This window comes from Bactrocera latifrons, unplaced genomic scaffold, assembly GCF_001853355.1.
Source record: "Bactrocera latifrons isolate USDA-ARS-PBARC rearing strain unplaced genomic scaffold, ASM185335v1 scaffold_126, whole genome shotgun sequence".
NCBI classification, from domain to species: Eukaryota; Metazoa; Arthropoda; class Insecta; order Diptera; family Tephritidae; genus Bactrocera; species Bactrocera latifrons.
Genome location: NW_017534697.1, coordinates 180,723 through 206,754, shown reverse-complemented (window position 1 = coordinate 206,754; position 26,032 = coordinate 180,723). Strand labels below are relative to the sequence as shown.

At 37.1% G+C, this 26,032-nt stretch overlaps 2 protein-coding genes across 6 annotated transcripts in view; one reads left to right on the top strand and one right to left on the bottom strand.

Moving 5' to 3' along the window:
* LOC108978718 (guanylate cyclase soluble subunit beta-1) overlaps positions 1-7,778 on the top strand; it is a 95,322-nt gene extending 87,544 nt beyond the window's left edge. For both annotated transcript variants that reach the window (XM_018949123.1, XM_018949125.1), the window contains exon 18: positions 5,580-7,778. The gene's annotated coding sequence lies outside the window, so the exon portion shown is untranslated. The remainder of the gene's footprint in view (positions 1-5,579) is intronic.
* Positions 7,779-8,046: 268 nt separating this feature from the next.
* Positions 8,047-24,362, bottom strand: LOC108978732 (protein mesh). Of its 4 annotated transcripts, XM_018949155.1 has the most exons (18): positions 24,299-24,362; positions 23,539-24,057; positions 21,754-21,992; positions 21,506-21,693; positions 16,353-16,530; positions 14,691-14,828; positions 14,173-14,341; positions 13,816-14,073; positions 13,585-13,747; positions 13,351-13,524; positions 11,583-11,705; positions 11,256-11,414; positions 10,434-11,178; positions 9,952-10,370; positions 9,683-9,870; positions 9,306-9,548; positions 9,192-9,236; positions 8,047-9,134 (listed from the first exon to the last, which is right to left on the bottom strand). In XM_018949155.1, exons 2-18 carry the CDS (start codon positions 23,933-23,935, stop codon positions 8,617-8,619), a joined length of 4,344 nt encoding a protein of 1,447 aa, XP_018804700.1. In that variant the 5' UTR covers positions 23,936-24,057; positions 24,299-24,362; the 3' UTR covers positions 8,047-8,616. The 4 variants fall into 4 exon arrangements, with proteins under 4 accessions (XP_018804700.1, XP_018804698.1, XP_018804699.1 ...); XM_018949153.1 differs by having other exon boundaries at positions 9,192-9,548; XM_018949154.1 differs by having other exon boundaries at positions 8,047-9,236.
* Positions 24,363-26,032: the final 1,670 nt, after the last annotated feature.

Genomic DNA, 26,032 nt, shown 5'->3' with positions numbered 1-26,032 from the left:
TATATTTATCAAAGAATAATAAATTTAAACTAAACCTAGGCATCCTTATTAATTATATTTCCCAAAAAATATATACACCCACCATATATAATTCTATTTGTCTCTAATAACTATATATATAGTTATATATATTTCGAGAGAAGAATCACTTCGAATATATCCACAGCTTGTTTCACTCAAGCTGAAACCCCAAAAATATCATACCTATGCATCTATATATACATAAATATAATTATAGATTTTACATAAATAATCAAAACTCATATTTTTAATATACTATATATATTTTTTTTATTAATTCGGTGAACAAAAACGCGTTACGCACACCAAATGGGTTCTGATCCTCCAGAAAACTCAAAGCTTTCATCCGAATCAAACTGCTTTAATTGAGAATATTCCGATAATTTAGTCCCTCGTTTCGCTTTCGACGTGGGTCTAGCTTCTGCATAAGGAATCAGCTTTCTTCTGTTGAGAATTTTTTCTGGTTTCCTATTATACGCGTGTTCATCTACGTCTGAACAGGAAGACAAGCATGTCAATGTTTCGTCAGAGCTTGTCGACAAATCCACTTGGGTCTGATCGTCGTATAGCCGAGTGCAATCATAATCTAGAAAATCATATTCCGTTTGCCAGTTATTACAAATAGCRGTTGATAAGTTCATGTCATGGCCAAATTTGATTTTCAGTTCTTCGAAATATTGCCGGATTTGCTCCCGAGACCCTCTTTGTGCCTGCCGCAGGCTTCTCTTCCATTTGCGTGGCATTKTATAGCTATCTGAATCATAACAAATCGTCCAGATTTGCCTATGAGATAGACTGGATTCTACCTTATAAGGAACTCTAACTTCCTCAAAGTGAGCTTTGTCTCTCCACTGCTCGTTTTGTCTGTACCTAAGGGCAACTTTGKCGGAACTATGTGAATCAGAGTACGTGGAATTGTTGCTGACGTCTCCCGACTCGACGGCAATCTTTCGTCGTTGTATTACATCGAACTTCTCCTTGTACTTTTCTCGTTCATTAAATCGGTTGAAAAGCAAAACATTTCTACACATTTCTGTCAAAGTTTTCATCTGATGCTGTGGCTTACTTTGGCTATTTTCACTTATTAAATCAGCGTTTACGCAGTCATCGAAGCTGGACGATATATCTGCTTGATACTGCTCATCTGATTCCTCATCGAAATTTAAACTACCACTCCAAACACTAGATTGTGACAATGGCCTGTCGAGTGTTATGTTTCTAAAGGCAGATTGTATTTTATCACATTCCCGTTCAAATGATAGCTTTTTTCGAAGCCGTAAATTTTGCGAAACGTTTGAATAATCCGAATCGAACTGGTTAGCCCATTTGAAATATTCATTGCTTTTACCAAATTCATTAGCCTCGAAGAAGCTGTTTTTCGACATGTCCCTTTCGGTAAACTCACTCTCTGACGCAGTGGCGAYGTGATCGAAACTTTGGTTCCATTCAAAACCTTCCCATGAATACCAGTCCACAATTTTGCCAAGCTCCAAGTCAACTTTGGAGTTATTTAAAGGCTTTTCGTTGTCAATAGATTGAATAGATGCTCTCACTTCCTCTTCCAAAGCCATAACTCGCAACTCTGTTTCATAATTCCGCAAATAATCATCGAGTTCACCAAAATCGTATTGTATCAAATGACTTCTAATAAACTCTCTATAGCTCACACTATTTTGTACATATTCTGAGTATGCTTCTGTATTTTCTTCACTGTAGGCTATAAGTCCGACGGACGGTTCTCGAGCGTTTAACTGGTGTAGTTCATCTGTTACGAATTCACTTCTTGAATATATTTTATGTTTGGGTRTAGATATTCTTAAGTTCACAAAATGGTTTATCAACGACTCACAGTCGGATTCCGGCTGCAAGTCCCTTTCAGGTTTATTATCAAGAGTTATTTGAGCAGTTCTTGATTCTTCGATTGCAACTTGTGTACTAAAAGCCAGAAGCTGCTCCACTAGTTTCTCTGCGTCGGTTTTCCTCTGCTTAAACATAATCTCTGTGTAATAGTTGAAACAAATATTACACGAACACGCATTCTCAACGCAGATCTCTTCCTCACTATCATCTTTGTAGKGATTTTCGGCCGCACCTCCTCCATCATCGTTGAGGTATAACAGGTACTTGAGATAATCTCCTCTTTCAATGCACATCTTTGCTTCTGTATCGCTGCAAGTTGATTGTCTGTAGAGATGAAGGGTGAAACTTGGAAACACCGGAAAGTATTATATTTATTGCGGGCTCTAATATATATCACTTTAGCATTTGTTTTCTAATGACGATAACTTGTCGACCGTRAAGGTTTTTATACTTTTTACGAGAGCCCAGTGAGAAAACAGAAGAATGCGAAGAAAAGATGCATATAAAACGTCCTTGAAAAACTCTATTTTCAAAAAAAAAAACAAGTATACAATAGAAAGGGGGCGAACACAAAAAAGATTAAAGCATTTTGCTATTCCAAGAATAAACTATTTACTTTTTTGTGTTATGTTTAACGCAATTTTTAACCCTTTACCTGCCTTCAGGTACCTCTTTTCATAGGTACCTGTAACTGTAAGATTCTAGCCTTGTKTATCAATTTATTGTTATAAGAAATGTCTAGATCTAGATTCAAGACTATGTAAAAGTAATACGAGTAAAATATAAAGATTTAAAGAAAAGAATATTTTAATTAATATATTTYCAAAGATTATTAGCACAAAGTGGCATTTATGAGTTCCATAGCAATTGAAAGATAGATTCACACACACAAGAAACAGCTTTTGAACTGACAAAATATGAACATTTTTCAAACTCCAATATTTTCGATTCCGTGGGTGGTAACAATGCCACATTTGCGAAGATTGGTATTATTATAGATACTCAAAGCCAGCACATTAAAAACATTTTATCAAATCCTTTAAGCTCTTTCTTTTATATTACCACTAAACAGAAAATTATTATAAAACCTTATTTTTTTATACACACATACAACATGTTGCTACAAAGTTTTGTTTTAAGTTACATTCTTTCGCCATCAGTCAAGTTCAAGTTCAAGACAGGAAAGGAAATGTATTTTTTTTTCTAAAAGCAAATATAGAATGCAATTCAGAGCGGAAAGAAGGAGAAGAAGAGATAGTCGTGAATACTGATGTAACTGGAAGCTGTTTGCATACAAGACGAGCCAAAAACAGGATTGTACAGCTCGAAGATACCCAAACATCACCCAAAACTGSTGATGACGTTTGATGGACTTGCCCCCACACATATCAGCGCCACATTTAGTACAGCGAATGGGTGCGATGCTCGGCCAATTCTGCTGATGACAGTTAATGATAATAAAAATCGTTAACGCTTGGTTTGTCAAAAAACTGAGTTAAACCRAAAGAAAAGGAAATGGATGCGGAAACTGGCAATTATCTGGACTACTAAGCTGCACTGCACATGATGCTGAAAATGACAAAGCCTTGTGGTTGTAATTGTTATTGTACTTTATGATAACGATTTTTTCCATCCACCAASTTGAAGATGTCATTGAGGTTGCTGAAGTGACGTATGACTTGCATGGAAATCCAATGAGCTTTCAGACTGTGAGTGTGGTGCCGTCAACCCCGCCCACCACATATTGGGTAATGGCGATCCGCATGGTCATTAGCATCACCCAGCCATACATCGTAATGTGTATTATGAGCGCAGCATACAAATTAGTTGACTGGATTTGCCCAAACGGCAGAAATGTCAATCCGTCACATATTGAATGGAGCAAATTCCTTCTGTTCTTGCCTYTGTAATCCCCTTAATGCACTACATTTCAAATAAAGAAAAACATAGAATTTCTATTTCAGTGCATATTTTAATATAAGCTTCTGTTCTCTTAAACTAGGAGGGTCGCACTATTCGTTAACTATTTTCAGAAGTATTGCTGGACTTTTAAGCACAATTCTTCAAGCCTTGAAGCTCTTATACCTTAAAATAAATAGATACACATTCAAAGGATTTCCATGGCACACATTTAAGATGAGAACTGAATTTAAGTTTTCGAAGTAGATTTAATAATTCAGAAATTCTTTAAATTYTTACAGTAAACAATAAGCGCAATACAAATTAATAAATTCATGCACTATATATATGATCTAATATAAAAACAAATAAGGGAGGACTAAGTTCGGGAGTAACCGAACATTTACACTCTGACAAATTGCAAGAATCAAAGCAGGGGAAATGCATTCAGGATTGGAAAAACTTACTTTAAACTAGTGAAAGTATTGCCTTGATTTCTTCCATTTTAGGGGATACACTTTAAGAGGATATTAAAATGAGATTTCTAAATTTAATTAAGATTTCTTACAATAGCTTGCGAGCTATTAGAGCATGTAACCGATAAAACGCGATATATAGTTTGCTTACTAATGGATGCCTCTGTATTTGAGTTGATCCCAACGACACACCAGCAAATATCCGCCCCTTGAGAATTTTGTCATCCAGCTGCTGTTGCCCCCCAAAATTTGTGTGAAAACTATTCTATTTCGAAACTTTCTTACATAGGTGYCTTCTGTATGTGGATGTGGAACTTGTCTCAGCTAATTAGAAAATCAAGTTTCGGCCTTGCCAAAGTTTGATTGATGGTTTCATAATTTTAAGCTGTTCTTATTCCCAATTATGGCAACCTCTACACACTCAAACGTAATTTCTAATATCAATCAAAGCTATTTGAATATAGAAATAGCCTTTATTTAATTATTAGTGATTCTAACTCAATATTAAAGGGTTACATGGGTTTTTCTCGGGTAAAAACAGCCTTTTAAAAACAATTTTTTTTTTATCTATGAAATGAAAATATTTTATTAGAATTTTACAAACATACACTATTAACAAAGAAGTTCTGAAATTTTTTGAAAAGAAATAAACATGTTCTGACTGCTGCTTCGACCTCCTAAGAATTTCAACATGAATGGGATGACTATGTCCGTCACGAATGTGATTTACGCCCGGCAAAAAACTTGTATCAAGATAATTTTTTTTATTTTCTTCACATTCGGTAATACCGGCATTACGAATACGAAATATGAAAATGTCACAAATTGTTTTCTCAATAGTTTATACTGTAGACATATGTATGTATTGTACCGGCATAGAATATCTGGTGAAATGCCTTTACCGGATCCTGACCCAAAGGAAATTATACTTTTTATATATTCTTCAAAATTGTGTAGTCAAGAATATGTTTGGTAGAGGAGTTCATAACAGAAAAGTTATGAMATGTTCTAATAGAGTTTATTTCTATTATTAGTTGGAAGAGCTAATAAGTAACTATTTGACTATAGCTTCAATATAAATAATGGGTAAGCAATTCGAGAAATGATGCTTGTAACCACATAAGAAACGAACTTCAGTCACCTGAACTTCGCTCGAAGATTTTGTATATGAAAGAATTGAAGTGTTATTTTTATTATTTACTTTTAACCAAATAATCAATGTTGTTTTACAACAATAGTGTTTATGAACTATAGTATATATTTATTATACATATAATATAATTCTCAATTCAATTTTTATTTSTTCTTTCCTTTTATTTACAGACGTCGTGGATGCCACCTTACACTTTTCCWCCTTACAACTCTCTCATCTTACTCTGGTACTTTAGGTTCGAATCGTCGCACATGGGAGCTACCAGAAGGAAAACCATAGACATTACTCTTAAGGTGATTTCTAAAAAGAATAAATATGTTAAAGAGTTCCCTTATGTTTGTTCAATAGTTACAAAAACACATTTATATACGCGAACCTAGCATAATGTACTGTTATTGTAAACACTTACAGCCAACTGCCTTCTAAAGTGAGTTCAGGAGAAAATAAAAGCACGATTTTATGTATAGATGAGTCATTAATATTATTTGTTACATAAATTAATAGTCAACTTTGTTAATCCTCTCATGAGTTWCCCTCATGCCCCATGTTTCTTTGTCTAAACACAACGGATATGATATCTGTTCCAAAAGGTTTCTTCATAACAAAGAGCTAACCAGCACAAAGGATATTTAAATCGCATAAATAGTAGATTTGAAGAGTCTTTAACTAACATGTAGTTCTAAGCAAACTCAGTAGATAAACTATAAGCCAAGAAACACTCGTTTATACATATATATGTATATGATATGTAGGTAATTGTAAACCTTTTCCAAACGCAATCTATTAAAGCAAATATTCTAATTAAAACTGCTCTATGAGGAAGAAACTAAAAAAATAAAAAAATATAATATTAAAAAAATGTTTATTGTAATAGAAAACTCTCAGAAACACTAACCCACTTGAGGACACTAAAGCGCACCAAAAACTCACGCATTCGCTATTAGGCACGTAAAACGAGCGTGAGCAACGGAGTACACAAGGTGTTACAATACGTATTTGTTTAATAAAACTGAGATAAATATATTACAACTGAAAACCTACACATATTGCAAATAGAAAGTTCCGGCTTGTGTGTAAATGCGTGAGTTCGGAAGTAAATACTTAGTTCTAGGCAACTTAAGCAGTTCTAACAGCTAATATTGATCGTTTGGCGCACACACACACTTGGACGCAGATATAAAAAATTGAAAATGAATGTGTAAAATGTTTTAGGCTATTTAAATGTACACAACTGCTAACTTATRTACTATATATGTACGTACATATGTACAAGCGTATGACATAATTCTTTAATAAAGAAATATAAAGAAGTTTGTCAACTGATGAAAATAGCTTTATAGGTATTTAAGCTGTCACTTAAACACTCACTCAGTTACTCGAACTTAGCTCTCACACACACAGACACACAACACACAATGTATGTATGCAGTTACATACAAATATTTAACAATAAACTCTATGTAAGCATGGCAAATATAATATTAACGAGGGCCGCAGATTTATGTCAGTTTCATTCTTAAATAATTTCCGTGCGACAATTATTACAATAAAAATTTTCTTTAGAAATTTCTGATGCTTTCTCCCTGCTGTTATAAGCATTCAAGAAACCCGCAAAAATGTTGATTTAAAAATTCGGACAGTAGAGGGAAATAGATGCATTGGCACTTTGTTAAAAAAAAAATTCAAAAATAAGGATCAGTTCAGCTGTGGAAAYGAGTATGCTTGGACCACTCAACCACGTTCAGTTAAAGAGAAATGGTTTTTCTCAAAATGCATTTTGGATCAAGCAGTTTTTATACTTTTTATTAACTCTATCCACATTCTTAATATATTCGGGTAACCCCAAAAGTGTCGACCTCTCATCGCATCCGCAAGTCGCAGCTGGCGTTGAGTGTTAACAGAACTCCTTGCTTAAAATAATTATTCTCTCACGCAGCGGTAAATTATATGTAACTCATTTTACCCTCTCCTAATTATTGAGGGAACTTTCTAAGCGTTTCATTTAAGTTTTTGATAAGTTTGTCGCAGTCTTAATTGCTTAGAGCTTTCCGCTTGTCTATACTCCGAGTCCTGCTTCCCGCTGAACTGCTACTGACAACTTTCGTGTTATTTCAACAATTGCAAATACCAGGCTCCACACAAAAACTGGAAAATATGAATTTTAAATATTACCAACTAAGTGTATTGAATTTACTGTAGTTGCATAAGCATGGGAAACAAGAGAAACAAATAAAGTTTCAACTCTAGGGAATGAATATTGTAAGAGCAGAACACGCAGTGTTGCAGCTGAGAATGTATTAATAAGGAATTATTGTAAATGAAAAATGTAATAAACTTTATTCTTGAGAAAACAAAACTCCAATAAAAATAATATAAAAAAATAAAGGGCAAAATTCAACAAAAAACACAGGAAAATTGTGCTTTTGAAATTAGAGTGTTCCACATGTTAGCTAAGAAAGAAGTGTCTAAAATAAAATGRCCTTAGTAAGACTCGATAACTTCGGGTTCAACAGAATGACATCTTACCATAATTTCATCGTACAAAACCCAAGTAACTCGACTATAACCGCTAAGTGGTTTCTACKCCAGTAAAGAAGAAGAATAAACAAAAGCATTGATTGAAAATTGAAACCAGGCTCGTATTAATAACTTAACTATTTATTTCCTCAKAATATATATATAAAAGGTAGGTTTATCAAACGGAAATGGACGATTTACAAACAACTCTGAACACTTGGAACATATGGCGGTTATGTTGGTTTCTTAATGTGAAATTTGTTTTATGGTTTTTATTTGAGGTTATGAGTAGTCTGTACACATTATATTTAAGGTTGTTAATTATTTTTAATTTTTTAATTATTACAATTAAATCAAAGTGCAAATAACTTTTTTATATAATATTATATATATACCACAGTACTTATTCGGCATATACAGGTTTTCAATGAGGCGGATAGATGAGTGAATGAGTGCGATTTGAACTTGGCTGTTAGTTAAGCAGAATGTATCCAAATTAAGGTTAGAATGTATTGGTAATAACTACAGTTATTTGCTCGTATGCTGTTTTTAAATGCGAACGACGATAGGATAGGATGATCTGTTAGTAGTTGATCATAATTACTATTTTGTAGATGCATGAACTTCTTGATTAAAATTTTCTCAAACGACGATTTATTTTCGTCTTTTTCAATTCTGTTTTTGAGACTTTCAAACCTCGGTCGAACGCTGCACCGATGGTGTTGGTGAGGCGGCATATGGAGGCGACGGTAAGCCATTATCTTGCGTCAGTGGCAGGGCCGTATTCGTTATCGGCGCTGCARTCGGCGCTTGACGTATCGGCAACGAGGTTGCACCCGTCGGTATATTCGATGGCGGGCGATTAAAGAACTGTGTGTTATTGGGTAAGACCGGTACTCCGCCAAAGCGATTCTGTGCTGCTGCATTCGGTTGGTAATTCATGGAACTGTTGCGACTATCGGCGCCACTAAATGTCGGGCTGTATTGCTGATGCAAGGTGCTGCTATGCTGTGGCTCTTCATCTGTCTCGGGTGATGGTGGCTGATTATAGGCGGCTCGGTTCGCTGTATCCGTCACATCGGGGGCCTGTCCCTGCACGTGGGCTTGGGCCGGTTCATCTATGGCTGTGCCGTCCTCTTCGTGTAGATCGTGGTCGGTGCCCGAATTAGTGCGCAACGACCGTCTGCCCATCTGGCGCGGCTTGTCACCTGTTTTATTAACGTATTCAATATCGCTAGCTACTTTTGTATCTTTATTTTCACTACCTTCGGATGAAGTCACATCCTCGTCATCCAGATCCCATTTCTTAGCTGGAAAGTCAATACGGGGTTTGCCCGGTAGTGGTTCATTCGTTCGATAAACTTTATCATATGACCTACTTTTCTTAAGTGTGCCTGTTGCATCCGTATCACTATCGTCGTCCGGTCCACTCAGCTGACGCAAGTTGGAACGTGACGAAGCACGTGAACGTGGTATGGTCATCTGCCAAGCGGGATCTTCCTTGAGTTGTTTTTGACGGAACCGGTAAATTCCGCAAACAATGCATATCATCAGCGGACATATGACGCACACAATAATGGCGATGGCAATAAATGCAATGCGACGTGTATAGAATACCTCACCTGTTGAAAGTGAAGTTGTTTATATGTTTATATTGGACCCAAGAGCCGATTGCAAAGAAAGTTCATATAAAATATTACAAAGTCTACCAATGGGTTGGCAATATTTTTAAAAGGAATTTGGAAAGAATACTCACGCAAACAGTAAGTGTAACCGTACTCAGGAACATTCCAAAGGCCGTTGGCCATGCACTCACGACGCTGATCGCCCATCAGCACGAAGCCCTCATTACACTCGAACGCAATCTTGGCGCCTGGCATGAAGTCAAAACTCAACTTGCGTCCAAATCGAGGAGTCTCCAGAACTCCACACGAAACTACGCGCCTGCAAAGTGTTGAAACGTTAAATCMAAAACTCGTCTAACCTCCCTYCGAAAAGTAATGAAATAAAGACTGTGGAGCTTACTTCGAATTTAAATTCCTTATGTTCACTAAACTGTCGTAATAGTTCTTAGTGAAATGCGCCATATCCGTATTCAAGGTCATGCCGTAGTCATAGCGACACTGATAACTTTCGCCACATAACTCCTCCGCACGCTCCACGTCATACGATCGGTTCGAGGGCAAGAAGTCCTGCGGCTCTTTCACAAAGTTCGGCACAAATGAAGCATTCGAATAATAGCTKGCAGTTCGTCCATTTTCACGTGAGAATAGAGCMGTTCCTACACCCGGAATATTGCGATCAGCCAACATCCACTTCAGACCGAAATYATAGTAAATCTGCTGGAAATTGTTCAGATTCAAGTTGGCCACTGTACCGTCGGGTAACGCAAAGTCATCCAACGCATTGAATGACCAATTGCCGAACAATCCTGCTGTTTTATTCTAAAATGAGCGAATAATATTTTTATAGAAGACGTAACTTCTAWATATCAAACATGTACTCACAATGAAATCCCACGGCAAATAGACTCGACCCGTCATGAAACCTTCATTCTCAACAACTTCCACACCTACGCCTGAATCGAACATGACGACAACTTGGGATTGATTGAGGAGATAAGTGGGTGTGTAAACGGTGACACCATCAAAATGCTGAAACCGCATGCTCTCCCGATCGAAATAAATACGCCGCCCATCGGCCAACACATCCAGGGCATAGCGCCAACGAGCAAATTTCGGCCGCAGACGCACTTCAATTGTTGTTGTCGTATTGCCACGCATCGCCAGAGCGGTCAACTGAGTAGCCATCACAGGGCCATATTGGTTTTTGGGCACCTGTTCAAAACGACCCTGCACCTCGAAGCGGCGATCAGCGGCCACACTACGCGACAAGACAAACTCGCCTAAGCCATTAAAAGTATATTGCGTGCCATCAAAAGTAATGAAGTGTGGATCACCGAAGACTCCAGATACACCAGGCGCCTGATAGCCAACACAGTCTTGTGTGGGTCGACGTTCAAAGCGGAAAGTTTCGCAATTCACAGACTGCTCCTTCTGCCAATGACAACAGGAGTACCATGGACGCATGTCGTGGAACCAATTAGAAAGCGTTGGCACCTTTCCAGCCTCATTCCAAGGCATTTTACCAAGATTATGATTACGTCGTGGGCGGGAGCCCCACACTTGATCCTGTGTTAACATTAGGAAGCCATAGCGATCGTAGCAACACTGTTGTTCGGCGCCTTCCGCACTGTAAGAAAAGAAAGTTCAAATMATTCTTTYCTTGTTTTTCTGTGTATGTCAGTAWGTATGTGAATGTGAGCTTACACCGGATTACCACTGACGACGCAATGTATAGCGTTTTTGTGCCGCAAACATGTCGGATTTGAGTCCTTGTCACATTCCTTATCTGGTCGATACCGTCCTTTGTCATAAACGGCCTGCTCCAGCGTGCACGGACAAAGCGGYAAGTCCCCAGTGAACGTTCTGAAATTAATATATGAGTTCTTATTATTTCTAAAATCTCGAAAGCCTGTAACRTACGAAAATACAGTATCATTTCCTTTGTCTTTCGACACTCCAACTAGCAATTATATTTTGCTGGCATAGTGGCGAACGCTTAAAAATCAACAAATAATGTTCTCCAATGCTTACCTCAAATAGCGGTCATTTCGTACCCAATTCTCACACAGCGCCTCAGGCCAACGCAGTCCGTGCTTGCGCTCCCATTGCTTATTGAAATACCAGCCCAGAGGGATGGGACGTGACCAGAGCGTTCTACAAAGAGAGGAAAATGCAAAATGTATTAAACCGTTATGACGAACGTCAGGAAAATGCACCCAACAAAGTAAAGGGAATGATGTCAAAAAGTCTCATCAAAGAAAGGGAATGATTTTAATTCGGCGTTTAGTATCAGTGTAAGTAAAACAAAATCTTAAAAAGGCTGAAGGCTTTAACGGCTTAACTCTAATATCATGATATAGTAATGATTATATGCGTCGAATGTTAGTTCCAAGTTTGGCTGATGAATTAATTTCCGTGATCCACACAATATATATTTTGGGCGGAGCCGAGTTGTGGATCGATTTTAATATAATTGACTGATAGCTTGATAAATATTTCGAGACTTCAAATATTTTCACACACATACATATATGAATACTTTTAGAGAGTTCTTTCTCATCTTCATTTTTTGAAATATTGAAATATCGATTTCATATCAAATACCAAACATAAGGCAACTAGGACAATTCGGATAAATTTTTTTCGATAATCATTAAATAATACTGAACAATATGAACAGTATGCGAATTATAAACACGAATGTAAAGAGCTAGATCCACCCATTGATACTCATCAGGGTAGAATCGCTTATACTTGGATAATACCAGAATGGGAGTTTCCAAACGCAGCATATTGCAGAAGGTTTTGAACACTGAAGATTTGAAGCAATAAAGCCTGGATCTCAATAGGTAGTGATTGAAGCTTTATTGAATTAAACTGGACAGTTGACCACTTGTGTTGTATACGAATATGCAACGAACTTCGCCACCTAGGTTGACTCGCCTAACCACCACTTGTTTTGTTATATACTTTTGTAATTGCATTACAAATGCAATATTGACCTTAAGTATTGTTGAATTAAAAGAGTGCTTGCATTAAAAGCTTGCTCACTGGTGGCACAGGCATCGAAGCCCACTCAGTGGTGCACAAGCACACACACAAACACCCTTGCACGCCACGCAGCCATTCACCCTTGAGCATCCGCACAAGCTGTACTCACTAACACCAGCTGAATGCACCTTGTGCACAGGCAATTGATTTTACAATCGAATTGAATTATTGCGCATTRATGACATGCAAATGCAAATGCAAAAACAAAACAAATACCTAATTGACTGGCGACAAATGACAAGTGGACGTATGGAAACTGTAAAGTGACAAATTGAATGAAAACACTGACACAACTTTGTTGTTGTGATCGCTTSTAGTAAAGTGCTTAGGCTAAAGGCCACTTCACCAACACACACCCCAATRTATGTATATGCACATGCAAACTTTACATACAAAGCAAAAGCTCGACGCGTGGTAATAAAATAATGACTTTAATAGAATGCAAATACTTTCATATGAAATTAAAGAAAAACATTGAACGAACATTCATTTCTGTGGGACGTGAACTTTGACGCATCACTTGTTCTTAATACGCAGCATATACTCGTATATGTATATGTGAATGTATACATACACAGCACATTTCATTGTAACGCGTTGAAGTTATGTRATAAAGAACCTTTCGTATTCCTCTGATACTTTTGCTATAATTTAGGATATCTTCCCTAAAATAACAGATTCTGTTCTTTTGTCAGACATAAAACGGCACATGTGTCATTAAAGTTCAACTGATAATTTTTCAACTTACGGACTAATCTTCAGACCGGAATACTGCTCTGGGTTCGTTAGATTTATTTGCAGGAAACCGAATTGGAGATCGTTGTTGTAATTATTGCGRTTCACATAGTTTTTCGGATAAATCACATAAGAGCCGGTGTTGGTTAGGCCAGCCTCGATTGAGTCAATATACTCCAGTTGCGGACTGAGAAAAAAACGTTCAATTCACTTGAAATTCTTGATTTTGTTTTTAACTTGATCTTACTATATGGTAACTTCGCGGTATCCCCAAAGTGATATCATTATATTGGCGTTGCCGTTTGAGGTTAAGTTATAAGGATCCCAGCTGATTTGTATCTGGTCGGGTGATTTCTTGTGGACGTCTTCGGTTTCGAAGAAAATCTTCTCCGTTGCTAAAGCGGGGGTTTCTAAAACAAATTCGGTTAATGTTATTATTTTGGAAACCCAGCAACCAAAATTCAGACCTCCCACTTACCTACAAAATATCTGCCGCGCCATTTGAAGCGCTGGTTGCCAATTGAAATTTCGAAGCGCACCCAACCTTCGGCTTTCAAGAACGGTTGCACACAGATAACACGATTTGTATTCACAAAAGTGCCCAGCACATCTTCGGTGTCGAAATGGCATGTAACACGTTTCTTCGGATCAAAGCAAGGACCAGTGATGTTGACCACAGTGCCGCCCAACATATTACCAGCTTCGGGCGCAAAGGTTAACGGTAAATGCGAAGCGTCTATAATTCACAGAAAAACAGAATATCATTCTTATCATTTCATAAACACTCTGTAGTGTCTATATATAAAGTTGTTGTGCAATTAAAGGGAGTACGCACCGATATCCTTATTACAGGAACCAATTAAAATTTGCTCATCTATACGGAAGAGATGGCGGCCYGGGAAGCCATTGCCCCAACCACGCCCCGTCAAGTCTCGTATCACCATCTGCTGGCTATAGGGCGTGTACTCGTAGGACCGCGTACCGTTGCCTGCATTGAATCCCACCTGCAAAATGAACGACGCTCTTACAGTGTTTGCAACGCTGAGCATTTAAACAAAAAATGTAATTCTGAAAATAATGCATTTTGSAATTAAATTMCATGGCTAACCGCATTTTAACATCGATATAAATTATCTTGTCACATTTTTCTCTTCGCTTTGGTATTTATGCCCATGCCAGTTTGSAGTCAAGTTAAAAAATATTAAGGAATTTATGCGCAACCACACACATGGAATTGTCTATGTGCTCCATGTTGGTATTTATTATTTTAATTAGACTTATTAATTTTACTTTATGGATTAAATACGCACTTAACCGAATGACGTATAGACATATGTATGATATTGTACTTACAAAAGCCGGTACACCGCCCTCACCAGTGGTGGTATCACCTCCTGCCTCGGTGTTCGAAGACCATTTCAGCAAATCGTAGTTGTATATGGCATAGGTGTAGACTTCGTCGGTGGCCAAAACCATTTGGAAAGTATTTGTCTGAGAATTTATAAAATATTTTTGTTAACAGATTCTTATATAAATTAAAAATATATTTTTTTCACTGGAATTAATTAGCAGTGTATGTGAATTATTAAACTATTTATGCAAAGGATGCCAAATCGGATATCAACCAACCAGTTGAGTATTRTTTTATCCTTCTCATAGAAATCTTAATCAGCTAACGGGGGCTGTTGGCACAAATGATGGACGATTGAACATTAGTCKAAGCCATAGTCGTCTTAACTGGGTCTACAATATTTAACTTTTCAAAAATAAAACGTTGCTCCTTCGATTGAATTTTGGGGTATTTTTTTGTGAGCACTGAAGAGCTTAAATGGAGGTGTCAAACTGCTTTTGAGCTATTAAAAATTATCGGATAAAGACGGCTAAGCACCCACCATAAATCTCGAATATATATTATACGGAAGAAATGCAAATGATGAAAGCTCATACGTGAGTACTACTTAGAAATACGTGGCTCCAGTTTTCAACAAGACTTACAATAACAAAACAAATTCTAATAAATTTATGACTTGCTTACTCTTTGTGCATATTGAATAACTTAGTAAACGAAACATTCGAAAATCAATTGCTTTATTATAATATTAAAAGTGGCTGGAGAGAGTTTTTGGTTTCAGGCTCAACAATCTAATTGAAATACTGCACATTTTTCCTTTTAAGAAGCATTTCTTGAAAATCAGAGAATTAAATTTATTTCATACTATTACATATGAGGACTCAAGGGAATAAAAAATTTATTAATTGAATTTATTTGTTCACACTTTGGAATYGCCACTGCTGCCTCAGGTCGAAAATGACTGTAAATAATTGGTCTTAATTCAATTTGATGACTATTGCAAACATGTGTTTGCTTGTAATGATCTTTAAGCTTGTAACCAGTTAATATGCAAATACCAAATCAGAAGAGGGTACAAAAATGGTTTAAATGTGCATACCAAAAAGGATGATATTTGCATACGCCATTTGAGTGCGGAGTTTACAAGGTAGACCAAAATACACGTAGTAACAACGCCGGTACATATGTAACGATAAACTTATTTACTCTAAAATATGTTACATTGCCTATTAAGTATTGARTAATTACACCTGGATCTCTTTTTTTAATTCTCTAACCACCCGAGGCATGTTTCAATTTCATTTTACATTTGATTGAAAAYGCAATAAATTCTTGTTTTCTACATGTATGTAAGTGCCTTTGTTCGTGTTTTTCTATTCATCACTGATTGACAGACGTGATAAATGCAAGTGACAGTGGTTGTRACTGCTCGAGAGAGCCTTTTGTGACATGTCAGCACACAAGCGCTCGCTGCGAGCACACAATTTTCTTTGTAAAGTACTCGCAGTCTAACACAGCTGTGTGTCGAGCCATTCACCGATCTATCAAAGTCCACATGGCAATAAAAGCACGAAATGAAGGAAGGCAAAGCATTTGTTGCGATTGCTGAATGCATGTGTTTGTCGACTTTGAGGTCCAGAAAATATTCATTTTTTGCAACTTACTGTGAAAAGCGCGTTGTCGATGCCACCGGCGAATGAAACGTTCTTCCATGTTGCGATAAGAACATGTTTCGGTATGAACGTCTCTGCGCCCACGACGCCCTCTCGGATGTCCCACATGGTGCGCTCACGCACCTCGACGCCGAAACGGTCCGTACGAGTAATCAAATCACGTTCGAGGCTGCAAGAAACAAACAAATGCACATATAAATCCAAGTTAATAAATAAAATAGTGCAAACTAAAAGAGCAAAAAAATCACATAYATCAAGAATATATGTATTTGCAAACTGGGCGAAAGTGGGTTTTGGCACTCCACCTGCATCGTTTRCATGTCAAGAATATTTTATTTGTTTTCATAATGCCCATGTCATAAATCATATTGCGATAGGTCAGAAAGAAGTGGCTTGGGCCCACGTATATATAACTCGCATTTAATAAATATTAGTTCGGACAAAAAAGAAACAATTGAGCACGTTGGCCAGGAAAGCCACCGCATGTAAATATTTGTACACAAAGCAGATTACATCAACGGCTCATTTCCCAATATCCACACGCGTAGCTTATCGCATCTCACAGATGTGTTCTTTTTTTTTTTGTTTTTGTTTTTTTGTTATTTTTGGATACGGAATATTGATTGTTTTCGAATTCCTCTCTTTTTTTTATATATTTGTATTTTCCTAATCGAGGTGAGGTGATAAAATTATAAAAAAAAAATCACCACTTCCAAAATAGTAACAGGTGAACCACAAAATTATCTGTCCTATCCTTTTCCAAGGATTTAATTTTACAAATTTAAATAGCAGCGTTAATATTGAATTGTTGCGTTAATATTGAATTGCTGCCTCATTAAACAGTCTTTAGGAAAAGAATTTCCCAGCAAGGTCAACAACTGTACCATATTCGACATCGAAAGACATAATTATATTGGATTGGTCAGTAGATGTCGTTGCAGTTGTATAGAATGTCATTGTGTCATACCATATAGTTAGCTTCATTTAACCAAAAATAATTTAAATTCGAGGAAGTTGAAAAGGTTACAGTTGTTCAAAAAYGTGTGAAAATAATGAAGAAATTCGCTATATTTTCAAATTCTTGTWTAAAAAAGGAAAGACTGCCACGCATTCCATTAATGAAATGTGTGAAGTTTATGGAGACGAYGCTGTATCAGTTCATCAGTTCGTGTAGCACAACAATGGTTGAAGTTTGATTAGAAATACCAAAAGACTTTTTCGACTACCTAATAATAAACGCTGTTACACTAAACTCTATATCATCGATAAAACGTGGAATTGGAATAGGACACCCTATTTCGCTCAATTTATTTATGGCATATTAAATATATTTAATGGCTTCTTTTGTGATATTAGAATTCAATTGCACGAGCAATGAATAAAGATACATAAAAGTATGTAAATACCATCTCTTATGGGAACCACTCACTTAACTGACTCGCTCGACAAACGCGAGAATCGTCCCCTCGCACAAAACACCCATACAAGCCACATCTTGCCATGTCGTTTCATAATGGAAGTAGAATTCCATGAGGCTTTTGAAGATTTTCCGTTACACGCATTATTTGCATACCGTTGCACAGTTCCACAGTTGCTCAGCTATTTTACAACAAAAAGAGCGCGCATAGCAATGCAATTGAATTGCGAGTGCGGCAACAAATAGCATTAAATTGTTGTCATTCTAATGCCGCTTGGCAGCTATGCGACCGCCGCCAATTCAATGTCCTTGCGACYAAAAGAGCGTAATTCTTCTACGTGCTTTTATGTTTTATGCTCTTTATAATTTAAAAGGCACTAATGCGATTATCAGCTGCTCTTCTAAGTGCCCGGCGTGCAGATTATTGCGCAAAATTAAAACAAATGACTATGCATAAACGAGRATTAATAAAAAATAAACAAGGCAGAGTTGATTATCGCACGGTTGGTGGGCTGCTCAAAGTCTTTCCCGGTCCCAATTAGCACTAGAATCGCCCACTGTCGTAAGTTGGTTTGGTACACTTCCTTATCGCAGTGGGCAAATCTCCTAGTACTGATTCTATACGTGGTCTATACTTGATATGTAAAGTAGCTGAGCGCTCGCCGGGAAAATAGAAGTCACTTGCTTACTTTCCGTTGAATTCCTAAGTGCGACAACAATGACTATAAGGAACCGTATACTCGTACAGCTTCCTTGATATTTTCAGAGGCTTGTTTGTWCTTATTTCTCTTACCTAGAAAATCTGCGCATCTATCTTGTAGATAGAGAAGGAAGTAAAAAAAGAAGTTGATCYCACTTCGTAGTTTTTATCCCATATTTTCGACAACACTAATTCCATCGAATTTGAGTTTTATGGCAAGATRGTTTAACATACCTACCAACCTACTTGAAATGTTATTTAAAAACTGAAASGTTGCCGCATTAATTTTGCTTCCCTAAGAAAAAAGTGAGTCAAAAGAAGCTTTCGATAGTTTCAGCTACTATTAAAATTAGCTTTACGGCCTTTCTGCGATTAATGGTGATCTCAGCTGCAATCGGCCCAGTTAAATACGAAAGGATTATTAAAGCTTTGCAGTTAAGCGCATAAACGACACTGTGAGTAAGGCTACTGGTGGTGGGCGCACACGGCGGATGAGTAACATTTGTTAAGCGAATGTCGGTAAATTTAAATGTGTGTATATTATATGTATGGAGGTATTTGTGCGAACATACATGTGTAGACACAATCACATTACATAGGATTACTTCGTAAATTATTATGATTCATTTAGCAGTTTCGGCAGCAGATGCATTTGCTGCACACCTCGAATTTKAATGGTCTCATACTTTTGTTTCGATCTGCATGAATCTGCATTTTTCAACTTCGTTATTGTTTTTTCTGCTTTTTTAGAATAATTTATACCAGTGCACCAAATTCCTTAAACAAATATGCTTTTACCGATTCCTGAGGAAAACGTTATTATAGCTATTCACTGGAGTAGTAATTTGTAAATAATTATAATAAATGAAAATTCAAATACTTAATATATAAAGGTCAGCGCTATAAGAACAAACCCACACAAAATTGGTTTTTCTTTGCACGCCAGCCAGAGAGAATTACAACTGTAACTGTCGCAAAAATATGTAAGTCCACATGGAGAGAAAATACATAACAGCTGACAATACAATGGCTTGCCATGGTTTTACCGTTGGTTTTTGCACAACTCGTCGATTTTCCAAAACTTGAAAAAATGCACTGAAATATGACAACAAAGGAAAACACTTTGTTGCTCGCARCAAAAATGCAAAAGTAGCAAAAATTGAAATACATAATTCGGAAAAACAACAGGTTTTTATGGCTGCATTCGGTATGCGAAAGTTATTTACACTGTTYTGTGCGATACCACGCCACCACTTCGTATACCCGACTACGAACGGTGTGGTAAAAATAATTAGAACAACAATTGGCGATGAACAAGAAGTGTGTACCGTTATATGCGTATCTGCGGGTGAATAAGTGAACTGCGCTGCCGCAGTCAGCTAAGTCAGCTAATGCCACTTTTTGCCAATTATGCGGAACAAATGACAGCGGGCGGAAGCGCGACAATGGCGACGAGGAAGGCGTCGGAACTATGCTAACTAACGAAATGACACCGGAGTCGGTTTGCATTTTTCTGCGATAATGGAATTTTGGCACGCTGCACAATTTTTGCGTGCTTTTTAAAAGTTGGCATCTCGGATTTGAAAATTTGGAACTACAGCTTACTGCAGACAGCTTAAGCTATTTGCTCATGCATTTTCCGGGTAACAAATCAGGAAAGTAATAATCCAATGATAGACTAGTGAGTCTTATCTCCCCGAAAAGCGCTCTTAATAATCAGAATTTTGTTTTAGGAATATTATAAGTACTTCTTTAATTTTGATTGTGAAATCAAGCACGTTCGCACAGTCAATTATTGGATTTTTTATTGGTGAAAAATAGCGAAGGCAAACCCTAGACCCAGAAGTAATACATATCTGCTACATATTGTTAACCGACAGTTTTTCACGAAATAAATGAATCGCTGTCAAGTTGGAACATTTCGGTTAGCTATTTAATTGTAAAAAACCCAAAATTACTTTAGGAGAGAGTTTATTTGACTGTGATTTAAGTTAAGCTTCCTTGCTGGTGACTCATACCTAATAAGTACACAGAGATTGAACTACTACATTTGAAAGACTACAAAGCACTTTAACATTGAAGCATTTTCAATATTTGAATATTATTTCAATTTAAACTAATTTTACGAAGCCACAGTCCGCTGAGGCCAATGAGCAGGCAATTAACCCGAAGCTCAAACACATTACAGGGATTAGAAACCAGGCGCCCACATTCACAAACATTTGCAAAAGTTTTCTAATCATTTCAGGCCATACTGCTGCTGAAACCAAACAAACAATCAGAAGTGTTGATTTAAGCAATAAATGAGCCCCTCTGTGGTGACATTTTGAAAGCCGCAGTCGCTTGAGCACGAATGGTAATATCAAGTGTAAAATATTTGATTATACTTTGTATACATATACGAACGCACATGTAGTGAGATTAATGAAGTGATAACCCCAAATACTTATATAAATATATATAGTAAATTGCGGCAGCTTTCCTTCCCTAAGGCGCACACCCACAGTTTAATTCAAAATGTACATTCAACACGCCTATATTCGTGTTGATTCAAATTCTGACTATTATTGGTAAAGATTTCAGTTTTATTTTGTTTTTACTGGCGAGGAAAAATACATATTATCTGGAAAAATGTAGGTCCAAAAGTCGCAGATAACCGCACATACTTCCACCACTTTGGGGTKTGGTTTGCAGGTAGTGAAAGGTAGGAAATGGGTTCGAGTTCGAGTATGTTATTGCAACACTTCGTTTGAATGTATAYATTAGAAGAGATGATTCTATAATCCTCTAATGTGTGGGTGAATCTTTAAAATCTTTCGTATTCTTCTATTTTTTATTCACTCGGCACTTCGGAAAAAAAACCAATTTTTTGTGTTTCTGGATGAGTGAGTAGATCTCGGCTCAAAAGAATCAGATTGCAAACGTATTTCTGCACACAAGTACATTTAAAACTTACTTTGCCTTACTATTATATACGCTTGTGCAAATATACATATATAGGTACGATTATTAATGACTTTTACTCACCGGAAGTACACGCCAGGTGTGCGCTGATCAATATCCGTCGGATATATGCGTCCCACGCGGCATTTCGAAAACCATATACCAATAAAAGAGGGATCACGACGCTTCGGCCAATCCTTTACGGGAAACACCAGAGGATAGGTCAGATACTCTGGTGGATCAGAGAACTCCAAATAGCCATTGAGCGAGAGCTATGTAAGKACAATATGTTAAATCAGTGTTCTAGCAGACGAAGCATACCTTCAACTTACTCGAGTGTAATTGTAGACGAAGCCAAAAAATGGTAGCCGAAAGTTCAAATTTTTATGCAACTGTGTCATGGAGGCATGTATGTCATACTGATAATCACCGCGCCCGCCATTCGTGTCCTTGTCAAAGTACCAGTACATTAGATTCGAACGAATCTCCTGTAAGCGCTGCGAGGTAATGACGTAACCGCCAGCAGCGTGGGATGGTATAACTGGTGGAGCCACAGGATTATTGGGATTAGCTGCAATTCAAATAATGTAAGCTTTTTAGTAAAATATCAATTTAAAAAAACGGAAGAACACATATTAAGTATTTGCAATCTTTCATATGAATATCAACTTTTATATTTTAACATCAATAATCCAAACAGAACCCACTAATACAATAGTTTAGTATTAATAGAAATAGGTTCAGTGGCATTTTCATGAAAAATAGGGTATATTAAGGAAAAATTGTACCACCAAAGATATTCCCAGGCAAAGTGATCAGTTTTAAATATTTTGTATCATTGTTCTCTAGATTATCATTTACTAACCGTTAGATAGACAACATTAGTTATCAACGAATATAATAATACATTTATTTATTAAGGCCATTTAGTCATTATCGCAGAAGCAAAATTACAACTTTACACAATAATTAGCACACTCAATCAAAAATCTTAAAATTTCYTGTTAATACGCGTTATCGCAACGGTAATATTTCACAGTTACCAAGAACTTATTTTAGATATTTCATAGACAAGACATAAACACAGGGTGTAAAAAGCACAGCTCTTTCTAAAAATATGTAAAGTATTACACGCTTCTTCGGGTATTGGCCGATCACGAAACTACATATTCGACCAAAAACTGTGAGGATAACAACTTATTCGTCTAGGCCGGCGCAGTTAAAATTGTTTTTTGTAATAGAGATGGAAAGCATTGAAAGATAAAGGCAGTATAATTCTAGTTTCTCTATATCACTCAAAAGGAAAGTTGGAAAATTAGGTATTATACATTATAAATATCTTAAATAATGGAAAGTTCAGAAAAATCAATTTGTTTTCCAAAACCTCCTTTTTATGAAGAACTCTTATTCCAACACCGTCCCAACTCGAAATGCCTACATAAGTATTAATATTTCGCTACAAACAATCCCTTAACCAATTTGTATCAAAAAATACAAAATATTAACAAGCTTGGATGCACWCAAATTGATGTAGTGCCCACATTTTTCTATTGAACCACGACTTTCGTKCCTATAAATGTCTCTATGACGAATCGCTGATTATAAAATAAATACAAAGCTTTGGCATTATTTTCGACTAAGTTTGTTTATCTTATCGTGATGAATACTAACGGTAAATAATACGAAGAAAACGGTGTCTTCATACGTGGATAAATATGTATGTTTGTTTCACCGTTAGGCAACTTCGCGTCGATTGTTGGGCAAGCAATAGTGAGTAAATATTGCCAACACGAATGTGACGATAAGATAACGCCGGACTTGTTAAACATATACCTGGGCAACGCAAGGTGCACAAACATACTGAAGAATATACACACGTCGATAGATATGTAACATATATGAATACATAAATGAATAAATTGCGATAAAATATGACATGCTGTGCTAATAGTCGCAGCCGCTAGTGTAAGCCYTTTACAGCGGCGGTGAGTAAGCTCTGACTCATTTCAAGTGAATTTGAAGACATTTTTACGCTTTTTAATATAATTCGAATATGCTATGCCATACATACATATACACATRTAGGATTATTTTGTTAATCGCAATATCAAACTTACACCAGTCATATCCGTTGTCGTAGCTTATATCGAAGCCCAACTCGCCGAGATAGAAATCCTCGCTAACCTTCAAGGCCCCGGCCGTTTCTAGGAAGCTTTTTGTTTGATTTCTGGGTGTTACACCATTGTTAGGGCGTGGAGAAATCGGTCTCGAGGGYTTTGTCGTTTGTGTTGTGGTCTTTGTTGTTGGCTTTGGGGAGGTCATAGTCGTTGGTTTCGCTTGTTCCTGCACGATCTCCGGTATCATTTCAACGAGCTCGGCATCATTTGACACCTTGAATTTGGGGTCGATCGCCTGGGCTTCGGTGTCAAGCTCCGAAGAATAATTCTCGTTTGCAATGACTGAAGTCGACAAGACACAGGATAGCACGAATGCTAGCAGGATTTTGAAACGCATTGTTTGTATGTGTGTGCGTGTGAGTTTTTCACTTTAATAAATATTCGTTTAATTTGTTCGTTAACAATTATTTTTCGTTTAAAASCACTTTCGTTGAGTGCAGCCGTTTTTGTGTGTTTTCACTAAAGAGAGGAAGAAAATAAAATTAAACGATATAACCAAAAATCRCATTTCCCCTTATGCACTTCACTATGAGATCATCACCGCCTGTATTGGCCACTAAGCTTAACTRTTGCCGTTAACCAGCTATTTTTAAAAGCCTTATCAGGCGCAATTCTGGCTTATCAGCACGTTTATGCAACAACAACACTTTCACAGCAGAACAATTTTTTTTATTTCCAACACTGCACAGGATTTACGCACCTTTTCGAAAAACACGTACAACACGACTCCACGAAAATTTCAGACTGAAGTTGGGGCGTTGTCGTGCCTCGGTTAGGAGCCCGTATTCACCTGTTCGTCTGAACCTCCAACACAYGCAAACACCTGCCATGGACAGGCCATGGTGCGAGTGTATGTGTGCTTATAAGAATGTGTTAAAATCTTATCTTATCGGTTGGTGCTGAGAAGCCCTAATATGCAACTCATATCACATTAGCGGCCACGAATACTGTTAAACGCTACAAAATTGGASATAAATCGRAAAAATAGGCCAATGTGAACATTAAGCTTGTCTGCAACAACAAATTCAGTAAACTATTACGTTTCTGGTCATACAAGGWATATGGAATATTTGAAACACCTTTGTCCTATCCGAACTTTTCGTGTGTATAAACACTTGTATGAACTTCGAGAGGAATTGCGAGYCTACGTATTACAAACACCGCTATCTAATCAAATTTTGCCAACATTTTTGTTGCATTCTTCAGTGATTCATTACCATTTTCAAGCGCAATACTTTCCGCTTATGGCTACGCGCCATTAACCTGCTAGTTTTCTGGACCCTACCAAAATACACACAGTACATATCTAAATATGGACCATACATTCGGCCGATGACTGAATCGGCRTTCTAGGAACTTGTGCAAATGTAAATAAACTTGTATTCATTCATATTTCGATAATTGTAYAAGCATAAAGGGCATATGATTCCGTGAATGAAGAACGATGAACAATGTATAACGGGATTAAAATGGTTTTGCTTTTTTAAAATAAAACAAAAACGTTTTAAGATATCAATAAATTTTTTTATTAATGTACATTCGATRTCATTATGTGTGAAACTGGATTTATTGTATAGCCACCACGTAACGTAGCCTCCATTTATAGTCTATGCCAATTAGTCAACGACAATTGATGACCTTCTTACGAATATCGAACGTGGAATTGCAGCAGCCAATCGGCCAATTTATACTTGAATATGGGTTCAGCATCTAGACYTCCGCAAGCGGGCCGGTAATAGTCTAACGGTACTATTACTGGATCATTTCGTAAGATAACACCTTCAACCAAACTTGGCTTTCAATAAATCGCTTGTGACATTCGCTATGTGACTTGTGACGCCGCCGGCCCATAAACCGCACCAAACCGTAATTTTTTCGGAATGCGTTGAGAGTCATGGAGTACGTGTGGATTGCTGCCTGACCAATAACGCGCTATTTTGCTTATTGACGAAGCCATTCAGCCAGAAAGCMGCCTAATCGCTAATGATGATTTTTCGATGAAAATTCGGATCATTTTCAAGTTGTTGCTCAACCCATTTCACGAACATCCGAGCATTCTGGAGGTCAAGCGTATTCAGTTCTTGGGTCAATTTGATCTTATAAGAATGTAGGCCAAGATCTTTTCGCAAAATTCGCCACAATGACGTCACAGAGATGCCCAGCACTTTAGAACGACGTGTAAGAGACTTATTTGGGTCTTCCTCAATTGATGATTTACTGTGCCGGTGGATTCACATTTTTCCMCTAGACGCTCAATTGGTGATCTGACAGGATCATTATGACGATCATAAATTAGACGTAGCACTCTTAATGTTGAGGTCACTGACTAAAGATTTTAATAATTTTGAGACCGTATATCTTTCCGTGGCAAACCTGATTGAAAAGAAATATGCAAGYGAGAAAAATATGCCGTTGTTTGCTGTCCATATTCATG